Source organism: Pelobates fuscus, chromosome 3 (assembly GCF_036172605.1).
Source record: "Pelobates fuscus isolate aPelFus1 chromosome 3, aPelFus1.pri, whole genome shotgun sequence".
NCBI classification, from domain to species: Eukaryota; Metazoa; Chordata; class Amphibia; order Anura; family Pelobatidae; genus Pelobates; species Pelobates fuscus.
The window spans coordinates 309,362,065-309,375,996 of NC_086319.1; the positions used below are offsets into that span (position 1 = coordinate 309,362,065).

The window sequence follows — 13,932 nt, forward strand, 5'->3', positions numbered from 1 at the left end:
ATTATGTTTTCTTATTTAATCATTACACTGTGGTTTCTCCACGGTTTGCAATGCAGATCTTTTCCAGCTTCAATTTGTGATTCCTTCAAAAAATAACCTGACTGGCATAGCTTGCCCTACTCATTGGCTTTAGACCATGGCTCCAACATCCTGTCTACACTACTGAAATCACTCAGACCTTGCTGGCTTCTGACGTTGGCTCTGATATCCAGACTACTCTTGCAGCAGAACCCTTTATGCTCTGACCTCCCTGCTGTGCTTCTCAGACTCCTTTCATGGATTAATAAACTTGCATTGTATTAAACAATTCCCTTTTGTCAAACTCCTGCTATATTCCAGACCCCCATTATAAATTACAATAATCTCAAAACACTCATTTATTCAACATTTGTTTTGTATCAGTACTGTGTATTTTGTTTTCCAATTCTATCGATTTCCCATAATGTATCGTGTAATCTGTTATTCACTTTCGAACTTCTGCTCACGCTGCTCTGCCCTAACGTGACCTCCTATAATCCCTGTTTAACTTTGGACTCCTGATCAGTACAACCAATAACCTCACTGTCTTTAACCAACAAATAAAAAGGAATCTGAAAGGGGGTTTAACTTAAATATTGAATGTATTAATATCTGCTCAAATGCCACCGCTAAATTATTATCATTTTTAAAGTGTTTTGTCTAAGTTACCTTTGTTCAAGCTAGCTCCATTGTGCATGAGCTCAAATGTCACAGTCTATGCCAAGAGTGATAAGGTAAAGTTTTTAATTTATTATTCAAAATACACAATTACTTGCAGGAATCATGACAAAGGAACAGTTCCTACTTGGAACCCAAATCCCTATGCACATCTTTTGCAACCTAATGTCTAGATTTGCCACAAGCTTGTCATGTTCGCTTTGCTTGAACAAATAACTGATGTGATTTCTGAGATACAAAGTATTTGTATTTAAACCAGTAAATGTCTAGAAATCTGTGTGTATAAAGTGATTTAGTTCAGACTAGTGCTAATGCATTCTTTAAAATGTAACTGCTGTAGTATATGCCAACAGTTGTAGCTATATGCATATATATCTTCAATGGACACATTCAAATTGCATTATGATAGAATTTGTGTTGCTATCTCCTTCGTCAGCAAATAATTGTCAGGGTACCTGTAGTCTCTACCTCAGAGGAGGACGTTTATCCTCCCAGAGGGGTTGTTTCTTCCGTTCCTCGCGGTTCTCTCGGCCATTTACAAGCCGACCGCGAGGGATCCACTTCCTTATATGACGCGACGCTCAGTAGTCGACGTCATGACGCCAACCCGGGTCGACCTGTCAGTCAAGTCCCGAGCACTAATCAGGACTCGTCGGGGGCGTGATTACCCTCTAGAATCAAGGTATAAAGTAAGGCTTTCGGCATCTGCTCATTGCCCTGTCGTGGTTCTAGCCTGTCTAGTCACTCAGTGCTCTTGTATTCTAGTTGTCTCTTTGGTTCTGACCCGGCTTGTTTGTTCTACCCTGTTTATCTCTGTTACCCTTTGACTCGGCTTGTCTCTCGCTTACCTGTCCTCTCGTTCCCTCGACCTCGGCTTGTTCCTAGACCATTCTCTACTTACTCCTTACGTTAAGTCCGGCCATTCTAAGGTCCGGTATACGTACCTACCACCTGTTTGTACTCTGCGTGTTGGATCCCTGTCCCGATCCTGACATTACGACAGGGCCAATGGATCCTGCAGGTACAAACACTCAGGTTGGTCCTTCTGACTCTAGGTTCAACGCCATGGATCACAGAATGGACCAGATGGCTCTAGCACTACAGGCGTTACTATCTCGTTCTGGTAATCAACCAGAGGAGATGCGTAATACTTCTATCTCTCCTGTGAGTTCAGGTCTAGAGGTAGCCACTGTAGGTGCTTCTTCCCGTATCACTCCACCTGTACGTTATGGTGGTTCTCCAGAGAAGTGTTGTGGTTTCTTAAACCAAATAGGTATCCATTTCGAATTACAACCCCGCTCCTATCCTACAGATAGGGCGAAGGTTGGATTTATTATCACATTACTTGTTGAGAAAGCTTTGAGATGGGCCAATCCATTGTGGGAAAATGATAATCCGTTAGTATATAATTATAATGCCTTTGTAGCTGCTTTCAGAAGAACTTTTGACCCTCCAGGTAGAAAGGTCAATGCAGCTAGATTACTGTTGAGCCTTAGACAAGAAAACCGAACACTTGTGGATTATGCACTAGAGTTCAGGTCCTTGGCGGCAGAGGTTAAGTGGAATGAACAGGCTTATATAGATGTATTTTTAAACGGGTTATCAGACATAATCCTTGACGAGGTTGCTACTAGAGAGCTTCCTGAAAATTTGGAGGATTTAATTTCTTTTATTTCTCGCATTGACGAACGTTTAAGAGAGAGGCAGAACACTCGAGAGAGAAACCGTAGACCTTCCTTTAAACCAGCTCCTTCATTTCAAAGTTCTGAATCCACAACCTCACTTTTTCCAGAACCTATGCAGATAGGCAATACTCGCCTCTCAGAAGAGGAGAGACAGTACAGGAGAAGGGAGGAGTTGTGTATGTACTGTGGAGTCAGAGGTCATTTACGCCTAAATTGTCCTAATTGCTCGGGAAACGCTCGCACCTAAGTTTCTCTAGATGACAGGCCTAGGGTGTTTCTATTTTGTCCTCTAATCTTAATTATAAAGATCACAGGCTTCTGCTACCCGTTTCTTTAACTTGGGAGAAGGGAGTACTAGAAACTATGGCATTGATAGATTCCGGAGCTGCTGAGAGCTTTATCGACCAAGTTTTTGTTACCAAACACGCTATCCCATCCCAGTTAAGGGAGACACCCTTGGCCGTTGAGGCCATAGATGGTAGACCTTTAGTTGAGCCTGTTATTTTCCGTGAAACCATACCCGTTAAATTAACTGTTGGTATCTTACACGAGGAAGACATATCTTTATTGCTTATTTCTTCTCCTTCTGTTCCCATAGTCCTGGGGTACCCTTGGTTAAAAAAACATAACCCTATTATTGATAGGGAATTAGGGGAGATAATCTCATGGGGTCAGGGTTGTCAGGACAGGTGCTTACGGACAGTGTCACCGCTTTGCGCAGTTAACACACCGATTAATTCTACCTACTCTACAGAGGTACAAATACCGCCCCTGTACCTGGATTTAAAGGCAGTATTTGACAAAAAGAATGCTGATACTTTACCTCCACACAGGTCTTTTGATTGTAAGATTAATCTACTACCTGGTACTATGCCCCCCAGGGGTAATGTATATCCTTTGTCCACTAAAGAGAACTTAGTCTTAGAGGAGTATATTCGTGAGAACCTTGAAAAAGGACTCATTAGGAGATCCTCCTCTCCTGCCGGGGCTGGATTTTTTTTTGTTAAAAAGAAGGATGGTACACTAAGACCTTGCATTGATTATCGCGGTTTGAACAAAATAACCATTAGAAATGCCTACCCAATTCCTTTGATTACCGAGCTCTTTGATCGTCTAAAAGGCTCCAAGATTTTCACCAAGTTAGATCTCAGAGGAGCGTATAACTTGGTGAGAATTCAGCAGGGACACGAGTGGATGACGGCGTTCAATACCCGTTATGGGCACTATGAATACACAGTAATGCCTTTTGGCCTCTGTAATGCACCGGCAGTATTTCAGGACCTGATCAATGAAGTTCTTAGGGAATTTCAACATGACTGCGTTATTGTATATCTGGATGATATACTTATACACTCTAGAGAGATTGAGACTCACCACAGACAAGTCAGAAGGGTATTGCGCAAGCTTCTTCAACATGGCCTGTACTGCAAATTGGAGAAATGCAGCTTTGACCAATCCCAGATAAACTTTCTTGGTTATGTGATTTCTGGGGAAGGGTTTAAGATGGACCCGGATAAGCTCCAGTCCATTTTGGATTGGCCTTTACCCAGGGGCCTCAAGGCCATTCAGAGGTTTATTGGATTCTCCAACTATTATAGGCGCTTCATTAAGGGTTACTCTTCAATTATAGCTCCTATTACCAATATGACCAGACAGGGGGCTGACACTAAGAACTGGTCTACTGAAGCCCTTCTTGCCTTCAAAACACTCAAGGAACTGTTTGCTTCTGCACCAATTTTAGTTCACCCTGATACGACTCACTCCTGAACTCCAACTGGAACTCTTACAGTGTTTTCACAACAGTAAGGTGGCTGGGCATCCGGGTATTCGCAAGACATGTTCCTTGATCTCTAAAGATTTCTGGTGGCCTTCTTTACGGAAGGATATTAGGGATTTCATCGGAGCATGTGAGGTCTGTATGAAGACTAAGCAACCTCATACGCTTCCATGTGGGTTGTTACATCCCTTGAACATTCCAGAGAGACCATGGTCCTGTTTGGCTATGGACTTCATTGTAGATTTGCCTGTTTCTAAAAAACAGACTGTGATCCTCACGGTGGTTGATAGGTTTACTAAGATGGCTCATTTTGTGCCCTTAACTAAACTCCCGACTTCTCCTGAATTGGCGGAGATATTCGCGAGAGAGATTTTTCGCTTACATGGGATACCTTCCGAAATTGTTTCCGATAGAGGTTCCCAATTTGTTTCACATTTTTGGAGATCCTTCTGTTCTCAACTAGGCATCAAATTGAATTTTTCTTCTGCCTATCACCCTCAGTCTAACGGAGCTGCTGAACGTACCAATCAAAAGATTGAACAATATTTGCGTTGTTTTGTTTCTGAACACCAGGACGATTGGGTCGGTTTGATTCCTTGGGCGGAGTTTGCACACAATAATCTCGTTTGTGATTCTACTCGTTCCAGTCCCTTCTTCATGAATTATGGCTTTCATCCTTCCGTTCTTCCCTCGGTTTCTCCTTCCCAAGGGGTACCGTCGGTTGATGTTCATGTTGCCAATTTGAGGAAGTTGTGGGATCAGACTCGACAAATTCTCCTACATAATTCCATGTTGTTCAAGAAACACGCTGATAAGCACAGAAGGGAGGCTCCGGTTTTTGTTCCAGGTGATAGGGTATGGTTGAGTACTAGAAACATTCGTTTGAAGGTTCCTTCTAGGAAATTCGCTCCTCGTTACATTGGCCCTTACAGGGTTCTGACTCGAATTAACCCAGTTGCGTATCGCCTAGCTCTTCCAGCTGCCTTACGCATTCCTAACTCCTTTCATGTTTCTTTACTGAAACCGCTAGTCTGTAACAGATTTTCCTCCACTATATCCTCTCCTCGCTCTGTTCAGGTTGAGGGTCAGGAGGAGTATGAAATCAACTCCATCATCGATTCTCGAATCTCCCGGGGGAAGTTACAATATCTTATTGACTGGAAGGGATATGGTCCTGAGGAGAGGACTTGGGTACCTCAGGAGGATGTACATGCTCCTCGCCTCCGCAGGGCTTTTCACTCCCGTTTTCCATCTTGTCCCGGTTCCTTCCGCCCGGTGGGCGTTTCTGAGAGGGGGGGTACTGTCAGGGTACCTGTAGTCTCTACCTCAGAGGAGGTGAGAGACTTAGACGTTTATCCTCCCAGAGGGGTTGTTTCTTCCGTTCCTCGCGGTTCTCTCGGCCATTTACAAGCCGACCGCGAGGGATCCACTTCCTTATATGACGCGACGCTCAGTAGTCGACGTCATGACGCCAACCCGGGTCGACCTGTCAGTCAAGTCCCGAGCACTAATCAGGACTCGTCGGGGGCGTGATTACCCTCTAGAATCAAGGTATAAAGTAAGGCTTTCGGCATCTGCTCATTGCCCTGTCGTGGTTCTAGCCTGTCTAGTCACTCAGTGCTCTTGTATTCTAGTTGTCTCTTTGGTTCTGACCCGGCTTGTTTGTTCTACCCTGTTTATCTCTGTTACCCTTTGACTCGGCTTGTCTCTCGCTTACCTGTCCTCTCGTTCCCTCGACCTCGGCTTGTTCCTAGACCATTCTCTACTTACTCCTTACGTTAAGTCCGGCCATTCTAAGGTCCGGTATACGTACCTACCACCTGTTTGTACTCTGCGTGTTGGATCCCTGTCCCGATCCTGACAATAATAGACACTTAACAGTATAGTGGTAACGATACCCTCCTTTCTGGACAGCTGTCAATTAAACTCCTGAACTGAGGGTTGGAATATTTCACCATTCTTTAAGTAGAAAAGGTTTCTGTGCCTTGAGAGATGGAGGTGGATATCTACTCCCGATAATGCATTCTTCCCATAATGGTTGCATGATGACTAGATCTGGTGAAAGTAGAGGCATGGTACAAGTTTGATTTATACTTGTTTCTTCAAACCACTTCATTTTGTATGTGCAAGGGAGAATTATAACAAGTGAGTAAAGGAATGTTGTGTATGAACATGAAAATGTTTTCCTTGTTCTTGGTCATTATCCATACATGTTTAAAAATCATAATGACCACTAAGATGTTTGCCAATACCATTAGAAATTGGCCACCGTATTTAATAGACATTTTCGGGCAACTACTTCATTTCCTTTCTCAAATGTAAACTTATCCAGTTACATAAAAATGTGACACGACTTATCAAACCATATTATTATTAATAATATTGAATTCTTAAGAATCTAGATTTTGGCACCTTACCATGAGATCTGAACACAAAACAATGTCTTAGTCATGATTCTGTCAAAAGTTACAGATCTGTGAAGTTTACAGATCTGTGATGTATAGCATTCATTGAAACAGAATCACTGAAGAGCCTAATCAATTCTGTATCAATTATCACGAATGTAACTCTGCATTACACAGCGATTGTTCTGTAAAAGATTTGTCTATTCATGTCTAAGCTCCTACCTGCCTCTCCTGTTCCTCTGTGACACTGCAGTCTGTTCTTGTTTGGCATACGCAGCCTTTTATATCCAGACTGCAATCTTGACACACTGGATAGTTTTATAAGTCTTGTAACTGATACATCTGCAATTTGGAGAGCACTTTATGGCCTCCCTGGAACTCTGTGATACTCTGCTGGTTGCCTTGTGCTGCTTTGAAAACTTGCATATCAAAAATTTCTAACTGTCTGCTAAGCTGACACATACTGCTAATTGGCAATCAAACCAATATGGCTCACCTCAACTGCATTTTAATTGTGATTCAGTTACATCACAGCTAAAGACATTTCTGTGTGAGACTCGCTGGTAGTTTGTGACTGTTTAACACAGGGGTGTCCAAACTTTTTTCAAAGAGGGACAGATTTGATGAAGTGAACATACGTGACGGCCGACCATTTTGCCTGACATTTTTTGAACCATTAAAATTAAATGCAAATTAAAAATGTTATGCAAAGTTTATTGCAAACGGCATACTTTTCATTTCATCACTTATTTTTCATATTCTGCCATATTCTTTCTCAAATCTCTTTATTCTGTCTCAAATCTCTTTATTCTGTATCTTCTCTATTTATTCTGTCACCATATAGATCTCTTTATTCTCTCTTATATCTCTTCATTGTCACCATATAGATCTCTTTATTCTGTCTCAGATCTCTTTATTCTGTGACCATACAGATCTCTTTATTCTGTCTCTGATCCATTTATTCTGTCACTATAGAGATCTCTTTATTCTGTCTCAAATCTCTTTATTCTGTCCCTTCTCTTTTTATTCTCTCTCTTCTCTCTTTATTCCTTCTCTCTCTCTATATTGTCCCTTCTCTCTTTATTCTGTCCCTTCTCTCTTTATTCTGTGTCTTTTCTCCTTATTCTGTCTCAAATCTCAGTATTCTGTCCCTTCTCTCTTTATTCTCTCTCTTCTCTCTTTATTCCTTCTCTCTCTATATTGTCCCTTCTCTCTTTATTCTGTCCCTTCTCTCTTTATTCTGTGTCTTTTCTCCTTATTCTGTCTCAAATCTCAGTATTCTGTCCCTTCTCTCTTTATTCTCTCTCTTCTCTCTGTATTCTTTCTCTCTCTATATTGTCCCTTCTCTCTTTATTCTGTGTCTTTTCTCCTTATTCTGTGTCTTTTCTCCTTATTCTGTCCCAAATCTCTGTATTCTGTCTCTTCTCGCTTTATTCCTTCACTCTTTATTCTGTCTCTTCTCTCTTTATTCTGTCTCCTCTCTCTCTGTCCCAGTTCTCTTTCTGTTCTAGCAGGGAGAAGGAAATCCCGCTACGTTGACGATATCCCGCGACTTTGACGAGATCCCTTTCATATTAGCTTTTTTATTATTAGATAATTTTTAGATAGATATTTTACAAATTTTACCAATATCAATATAGCCGATATTTTTACAATTTTATAGATATATTGTATAAGTTGTAACATGAATATAGCACAGTTTATATGTTATAAACGTTCTTAGATAAGTTCATAGATAAGTCGATGCAAAGATTGTCATAGTGCAGACCCAAACATGTTAACCATCTACATGCATTACTAGTCTAATAATCCTGTAATTCAGTGGTAGCTTTACAAACATTCCAGTACATCGTGTGTAGACCTCAGTCTTCATATTAGCTTTTATTATTATTTTTGGCAGAAATGAATTTGCCGTGGAGATGCAAAATAGATTAAGCATCCAATTTTATCATCTACCTAACAGGTGGCAATTCTGCTTGTAAAAGGGTTGTAATTACCCCTTGTCAATGGATATAATATTTGTAACCTTTGTGCACTCATTCAATCACATATTCACATCTACCTGCAATGATTTTCAGTTATAAAGTTATTCAGATATTTAATAAGCTATTTAGTCAAGGGCTCTTTTCATCATGTAATGACTTTAATAAACCTTGGGTTGTAATAATCACACAATAGTGTCCAGCGGTGGAACTAATGGAGAGAGGATCCTGATGCAAGATTTTTTTGAGGCCTACTTCTAGTGCAAAGAGGGACAAAATGTAGATCTCCATCTATCATACAAATCCCATGAGGATGTGATAATCTACCATATGCCTATCCTTGCATTTCCTTGTATTTGTGAGCAGTGTTTGTGTGTTTGGATGTAAACATGTTTTGTATGGATTATGTATGTTTGCATGTAGGGGTGTATTTGAAATTAATGTTGGAATTAGAATGCGGTTGTGTGTTTGTAGGTACTGTTGCAATTTAAAAGCAGTGCTATTCTTGTGTGTAGTGTTTGCATTTGAATGCAGGGGTGTGTTTGTACAAAGTATTGGCAGTGTGCAGGTGTCCATTTGTGTGTAGTGTTGATGTTTGAATAAAGGGCTGTGTTTTATATGATTTTTTTTATACAATTCTTTTTTTTCATGACAAACTCGAGACACAAAAGCACTTTAGTAAGCTGGGTGGCTATATGTGCCTGTAGTGTGCCAACAACATGCCTAAAATCTACCCCTACATACTTAAATGCACGAATGCACATTAACATCAAAAACAAATTGTAAAATTGAAGTTATAAATAGCCATACTGGGGAGAAAACACAGCTTAGGGAATAGGGCCCTGAGAGGGCTAGCAGGCGGACTAAGAGGGGGGAGCCTTAATGGGATTAGTGGCTAGTGTTTGGGGGCGTGGCGATATAAATAGATCAGCCATTTTATAATCCTGCACTAATAATTAAACTTACCTGGCAGAGTTGGTCCCTCTTTCCCTCCCTGGGTTAGCGAGGTGTTGGTTTTCCCCTTTTGGTCACAGCGGCGGGGATGGGTAAGGAAGGTTAAGGGACAAATGGGCCTTCTTAGTTAATATAAGAGCAAGGGTAGTTAGTTGGTCAGTTCAAATGGTATACTGTTTGGACAAGTTTGGTAGGTTTCAAGCCCGTCGTTGGCTTAGAACCCTGGTGGTGTAGGGGTATCTGGGAGTAACCTAAGGAAATCTTGGCACTTTACATGTTCATATTTATATGGTTGTAATATATTGTTAAGTAATGTTCATGTTATTGGTAATTGTCTTGTATTTAACATGGGGGAAATGTTATAATGTTGGGGGTTAGGGTGGGCTATGGCCATATGTTTGTACATGATAAGTTATTAACTTTATTATTATTAAAGCTGTGGACATATTGACCCATACATAAGAGTGTTGGTGTCTTATTGGGTGGGTTTTGGGTGAAGGTAGTAATATCCTTCCCCTGCCCACATGGCGACTATGCACATGTCATGGAGAATTATTCCAAGCCTTAACTTTGCAGTTTGGTTTTCAATACTTTACACTAAACTATTTAGTTTAGGGAATAAACTGCAGATTTATTCATTGAACCGTGAAATATAGTGAATTGAAATATTAATTGTAATTTATAGACAAAAATATTTGATTTGATAAAAGTCTCCAGTTCAGTCTGGCTATTTGAACCTACATATTGTAATTCATTACAATTTGGTGTTTAGTGAATAAACCCCCTGTGTATTTGTATATATTGTCTATGATGCAAACAGAGCCTGTTACTGGGTCCATTGAGTTGGGAGATTTGACTGCCCTTCTGAGTGCACAAACTGCAGAGCAATCCCCCTATACAGCAGGATCAAACTGTAAGTAGTTTTTTTGTGTGCATGTGATTACAGCATTTTCCTCTGTTCCAATGTATTTTTTACTCTTATGTCACTACTTGTGATTTACATACTGTGGTGCCATATTCTGTGATGTCACACATATATAATTAAATTATGCAAGTTAGCATGGCCTGTATTTAATTCTAAGTAAGGTGGCAACCCAACTGCTCCAAGCAGTTATCTCTTGGTTCTCTGTTGCAGTCCTATTCTTCTGATTACCGCACATAACTACATAACTACATACATGCTTAAACCTAATTCCAAAATCTTGGTTCATTCTGAAGATACGTTTTGTAACCTTAAGTTTTCTTCCTTGCTGCCCGGAAACAATCTACTAATGTCAACTTACAGTAACCTTTGGTGTACAACTTACTCTGCACCTGCCAAACATCTACTGTTGCTGCAAGATTTGGCAAGCATCTAAAAACCATGCACTCTAAATTTGGAAGAGTATAATTGCTGTATTCCAGATTTATACTGGCTATTCACAGCATTGTTGGGCTGCTACCCAGCTCCTGCCCTTTACCAGAATATAGCACATTTAGAATACAACTTTCAGATATTGAAATTAAGTTGCTATAAAGGGGAAACCAGACATGAGAAGAAATGGACTGCATGATAACCGTTTCAACTAAAAGATGCATCACAAGTTGGGACAGAAGCAGATTAATGGCTGCCTCACAGCCAAAACAAATGAACAAAAATCTCATTTACAAACCTATTAGATTTGCTATGTAAGCTTTCCACCGCTGATCTGATTGTGCCTCCCCCTCCAGGACTCCTGCAAGACAAAAGACAATACATTATTTATCAAATTTTGTTACTGTCTGCGAGCTTTGGTTTAACAATCAAATGATCTCTCATAGAGATCTCAGCAGTTGCCAGTGTGCCTGTCCAAAACTGGTTAGAATATATATTTCCAGACAGAGAATTTTGTAACGTACTGCAGTTCTTTGAAATAAAATGTACCTATCTGATGTTCCACATCACTTTTGCTACAGAAAACGGCAGCATATTATTAACTGTTTAATAACTCAGTTGTCACCAAATCGAAAAGGGATCAAGACGAGGAAGTTGACAGTCAAAGCTGTAATAATATGCTACAGGCAGGGTATTACATAAAATTTCATTAACTGGAAAGAAGAATTGAAAAAAGAAATCCATACAATTATTGGATAATGGAAATTGAATCTGTAATAATGTACAAACAATTAGTGACTAGGTCAAATGTAAAAAGTATCCTCTGAAAACAATACTTTATTAATAACATTTGCAAAAGGGATAATGTATTCAGGGTTATTTTCTAAAGTGAGAATTGAAAATGAAATTAAAGTCAATTTCAAATTTAAGGGCAGAGTAGTCAAACTGAGAGCATAGTTCACTTAGAGAATTTTTCCAGTTTGGCTTTTTAACCTTAATTGTACTGCCCCGGTCTCCTCCGGCCCTCCTTCTCTTAATTCTGCATTAAATTGAAGGGCAGGAGAAGAGACGGGCAGGCGCAGGCAGCTGTATGTCACAGGAGAGGCAGGATTCCACAAATTGCAGAACACGGGGGAGGGATACACCAGAGCCAGCCGAGGCAGTATGAAGTTAGGTGCTAATAGGAAGTGCCAACCCCGCTACCCAAAGTATAATTATCTTGTGTACTCGATTTAGTAGATTGTACCCACGAGTTAAGTATATTGTGCCCTGTGCCCACACATTACCAAAACTGTGATGATGCAGTAACTGTCTTGTTGGCATGATCTACTATTTTGTGCTCATGAGATCGTATAACATGGCTGTACATGACAGTTGTGAGTTGCGTATCCTTAAAGGGACACTATAGGCACCCAGACCGCTACAGCAGTGTCCCTGCCCCACTTAGTCCTGCAATGTAAAACATTGCAGTTTTTGAGAAATTGCAAGGTTTACATTGTAGCACACAAACAGCCTCTAGTGGCTGATTTCCAGACAGCTACTAGAGGTGCTTCTGAGAATTTACCGGACTCTAGATCGCCTAAATGATGCTGGACATCCTCACGCACTGCATGGGGACATCCAACAAGTGAAATTCCAATAGGAAAACATTGAGTCAATGCTTTCCTATGGGGAGGGCCTAATGTGCTCACAATGGATGAAGTCGGAGGAGATGGAGCACCAGCCCAGCACCGAAGGACATTGGTACTCAAATCGGGTAAGTGAATAAAGGGTTTTTTAAACCTTTACGTGTTGGGGGAGAGGCCACAGAGAGGGAGGGGAGACAAGAGGGCTCTATAGTGTTGGGAATATAACTTTGAATTCCTTACACTATACGATCCCTTTAAGATCTAAAGTGACTTGTCTCTGCAGTGACACTTTAGAAGAAATTTCCTTCACCAAAGTTATGCTCTTCAGCTTCTAAGAACAAATCACAGTAAACTTGCCTTTGAACTTTGATGGAATCTCTTAGTATCAAAGTGCAATTAAACGGATTATTTACTAAAGAGAAAATTCAAAGTGAATTTCAAATTAAAGGCCAAAATAGTCAGACTGGAAAAATTATCTTAATAAGCTACGTGCCTATTTTGGCTCCATTGGCCTTAAATTTGAAATTCACTTTAAGTTCACTTGAATTATCACTTTAGTAAATAGTCCTGTAAGTAATAATGCTTCATTAATAGTCAATTGTAGCCTATTGGGTTAGTGTATTTAAAAGTACCTACATAACATGTTTGCTTTGCCCTGTGGGCATGTAAAGTTAAACGAGGGAGGAAGAGATGGGATTTAAAAAAACAAAAAAAGCAAACACAATGAATAACTGTAAATGCATAAAGGACGATGCGGGAGCGCACAGAAGTAGGGGAGATGTCGGACAGAGCTGCATACAAGGTTAGAAATGCATTACATTTGTTGCCAGCACGGGACAGAAGGAATGTTTGCACAAAATGAACATAAGGAAATCCGGAACAGAGTTCTAGGCTGCCTAAATCATGTGTGCCAAGGGTGCAACTAGCCCCTGGCACAAAAGTGCATATTTTGCTGTATGTACAGACTTTCAAGCTGAATGTTGTGAACACAGCATATTCAGATTCCTACCACTATAAAAATATGTGACAACTTTTAAAAAAAAAACAAAAAACACAATATCACAATATGGTAATTTTTTTAATAAACTCAAAAAAGCAAAAGCACGTGGGGTATACTAAAATGTATAATTAAAAAAAAAAGCTAATTTCAATAAGATTAGAGCAGCTCTACAACATATCGACTGGTATAAACTCCTTAGTGATAAAAACACTGAGGATAAGTGGAAACTATTCAAACAAATACTAGAAAGGTACATTTCTCAGTATGTACCATTGGGTAATAAATATAAAAGAAACAAATTAAAACCAATGTGGCTTAGTAGAGAAGTAAAACAAGATATTAAAAATAAGAAAAGGGCATTTAAAGCATTTAAATTGGACACATCAGAGGCATCCTATATATGATATAAGGAAGCCAATAATGCTTGCAAAAAGGCAATTAAAGTGGCTAA

The 13,932-nt window shown here is 40.0% G+C and overlaps 1 protein-coding gene across 1 annotated transcript in view; it reads right to left on the minus strand.

The window, feature by feature from the left end:
• Positions 1–13,932, minus strand: part of ST8SIA2 (ST8 alpha-N-acetyl-neuraminide alpha-2,8-sialyltransferase 2) — a 152,363-nt gene that overhangs the window by 52,931 nt on the left and 85,500 nt on the right. Inside the window, exon 2 of the mRNA XM_063445625.1 lies at positions 11,152–11,214. Coding sequence (XP_063301695.1) covers positions 11,152–11,214 — 63 coding nt within the window. The remainder of the gene's footprint in view (positions 1–11,151; positions 11,215–13,932) is intronic.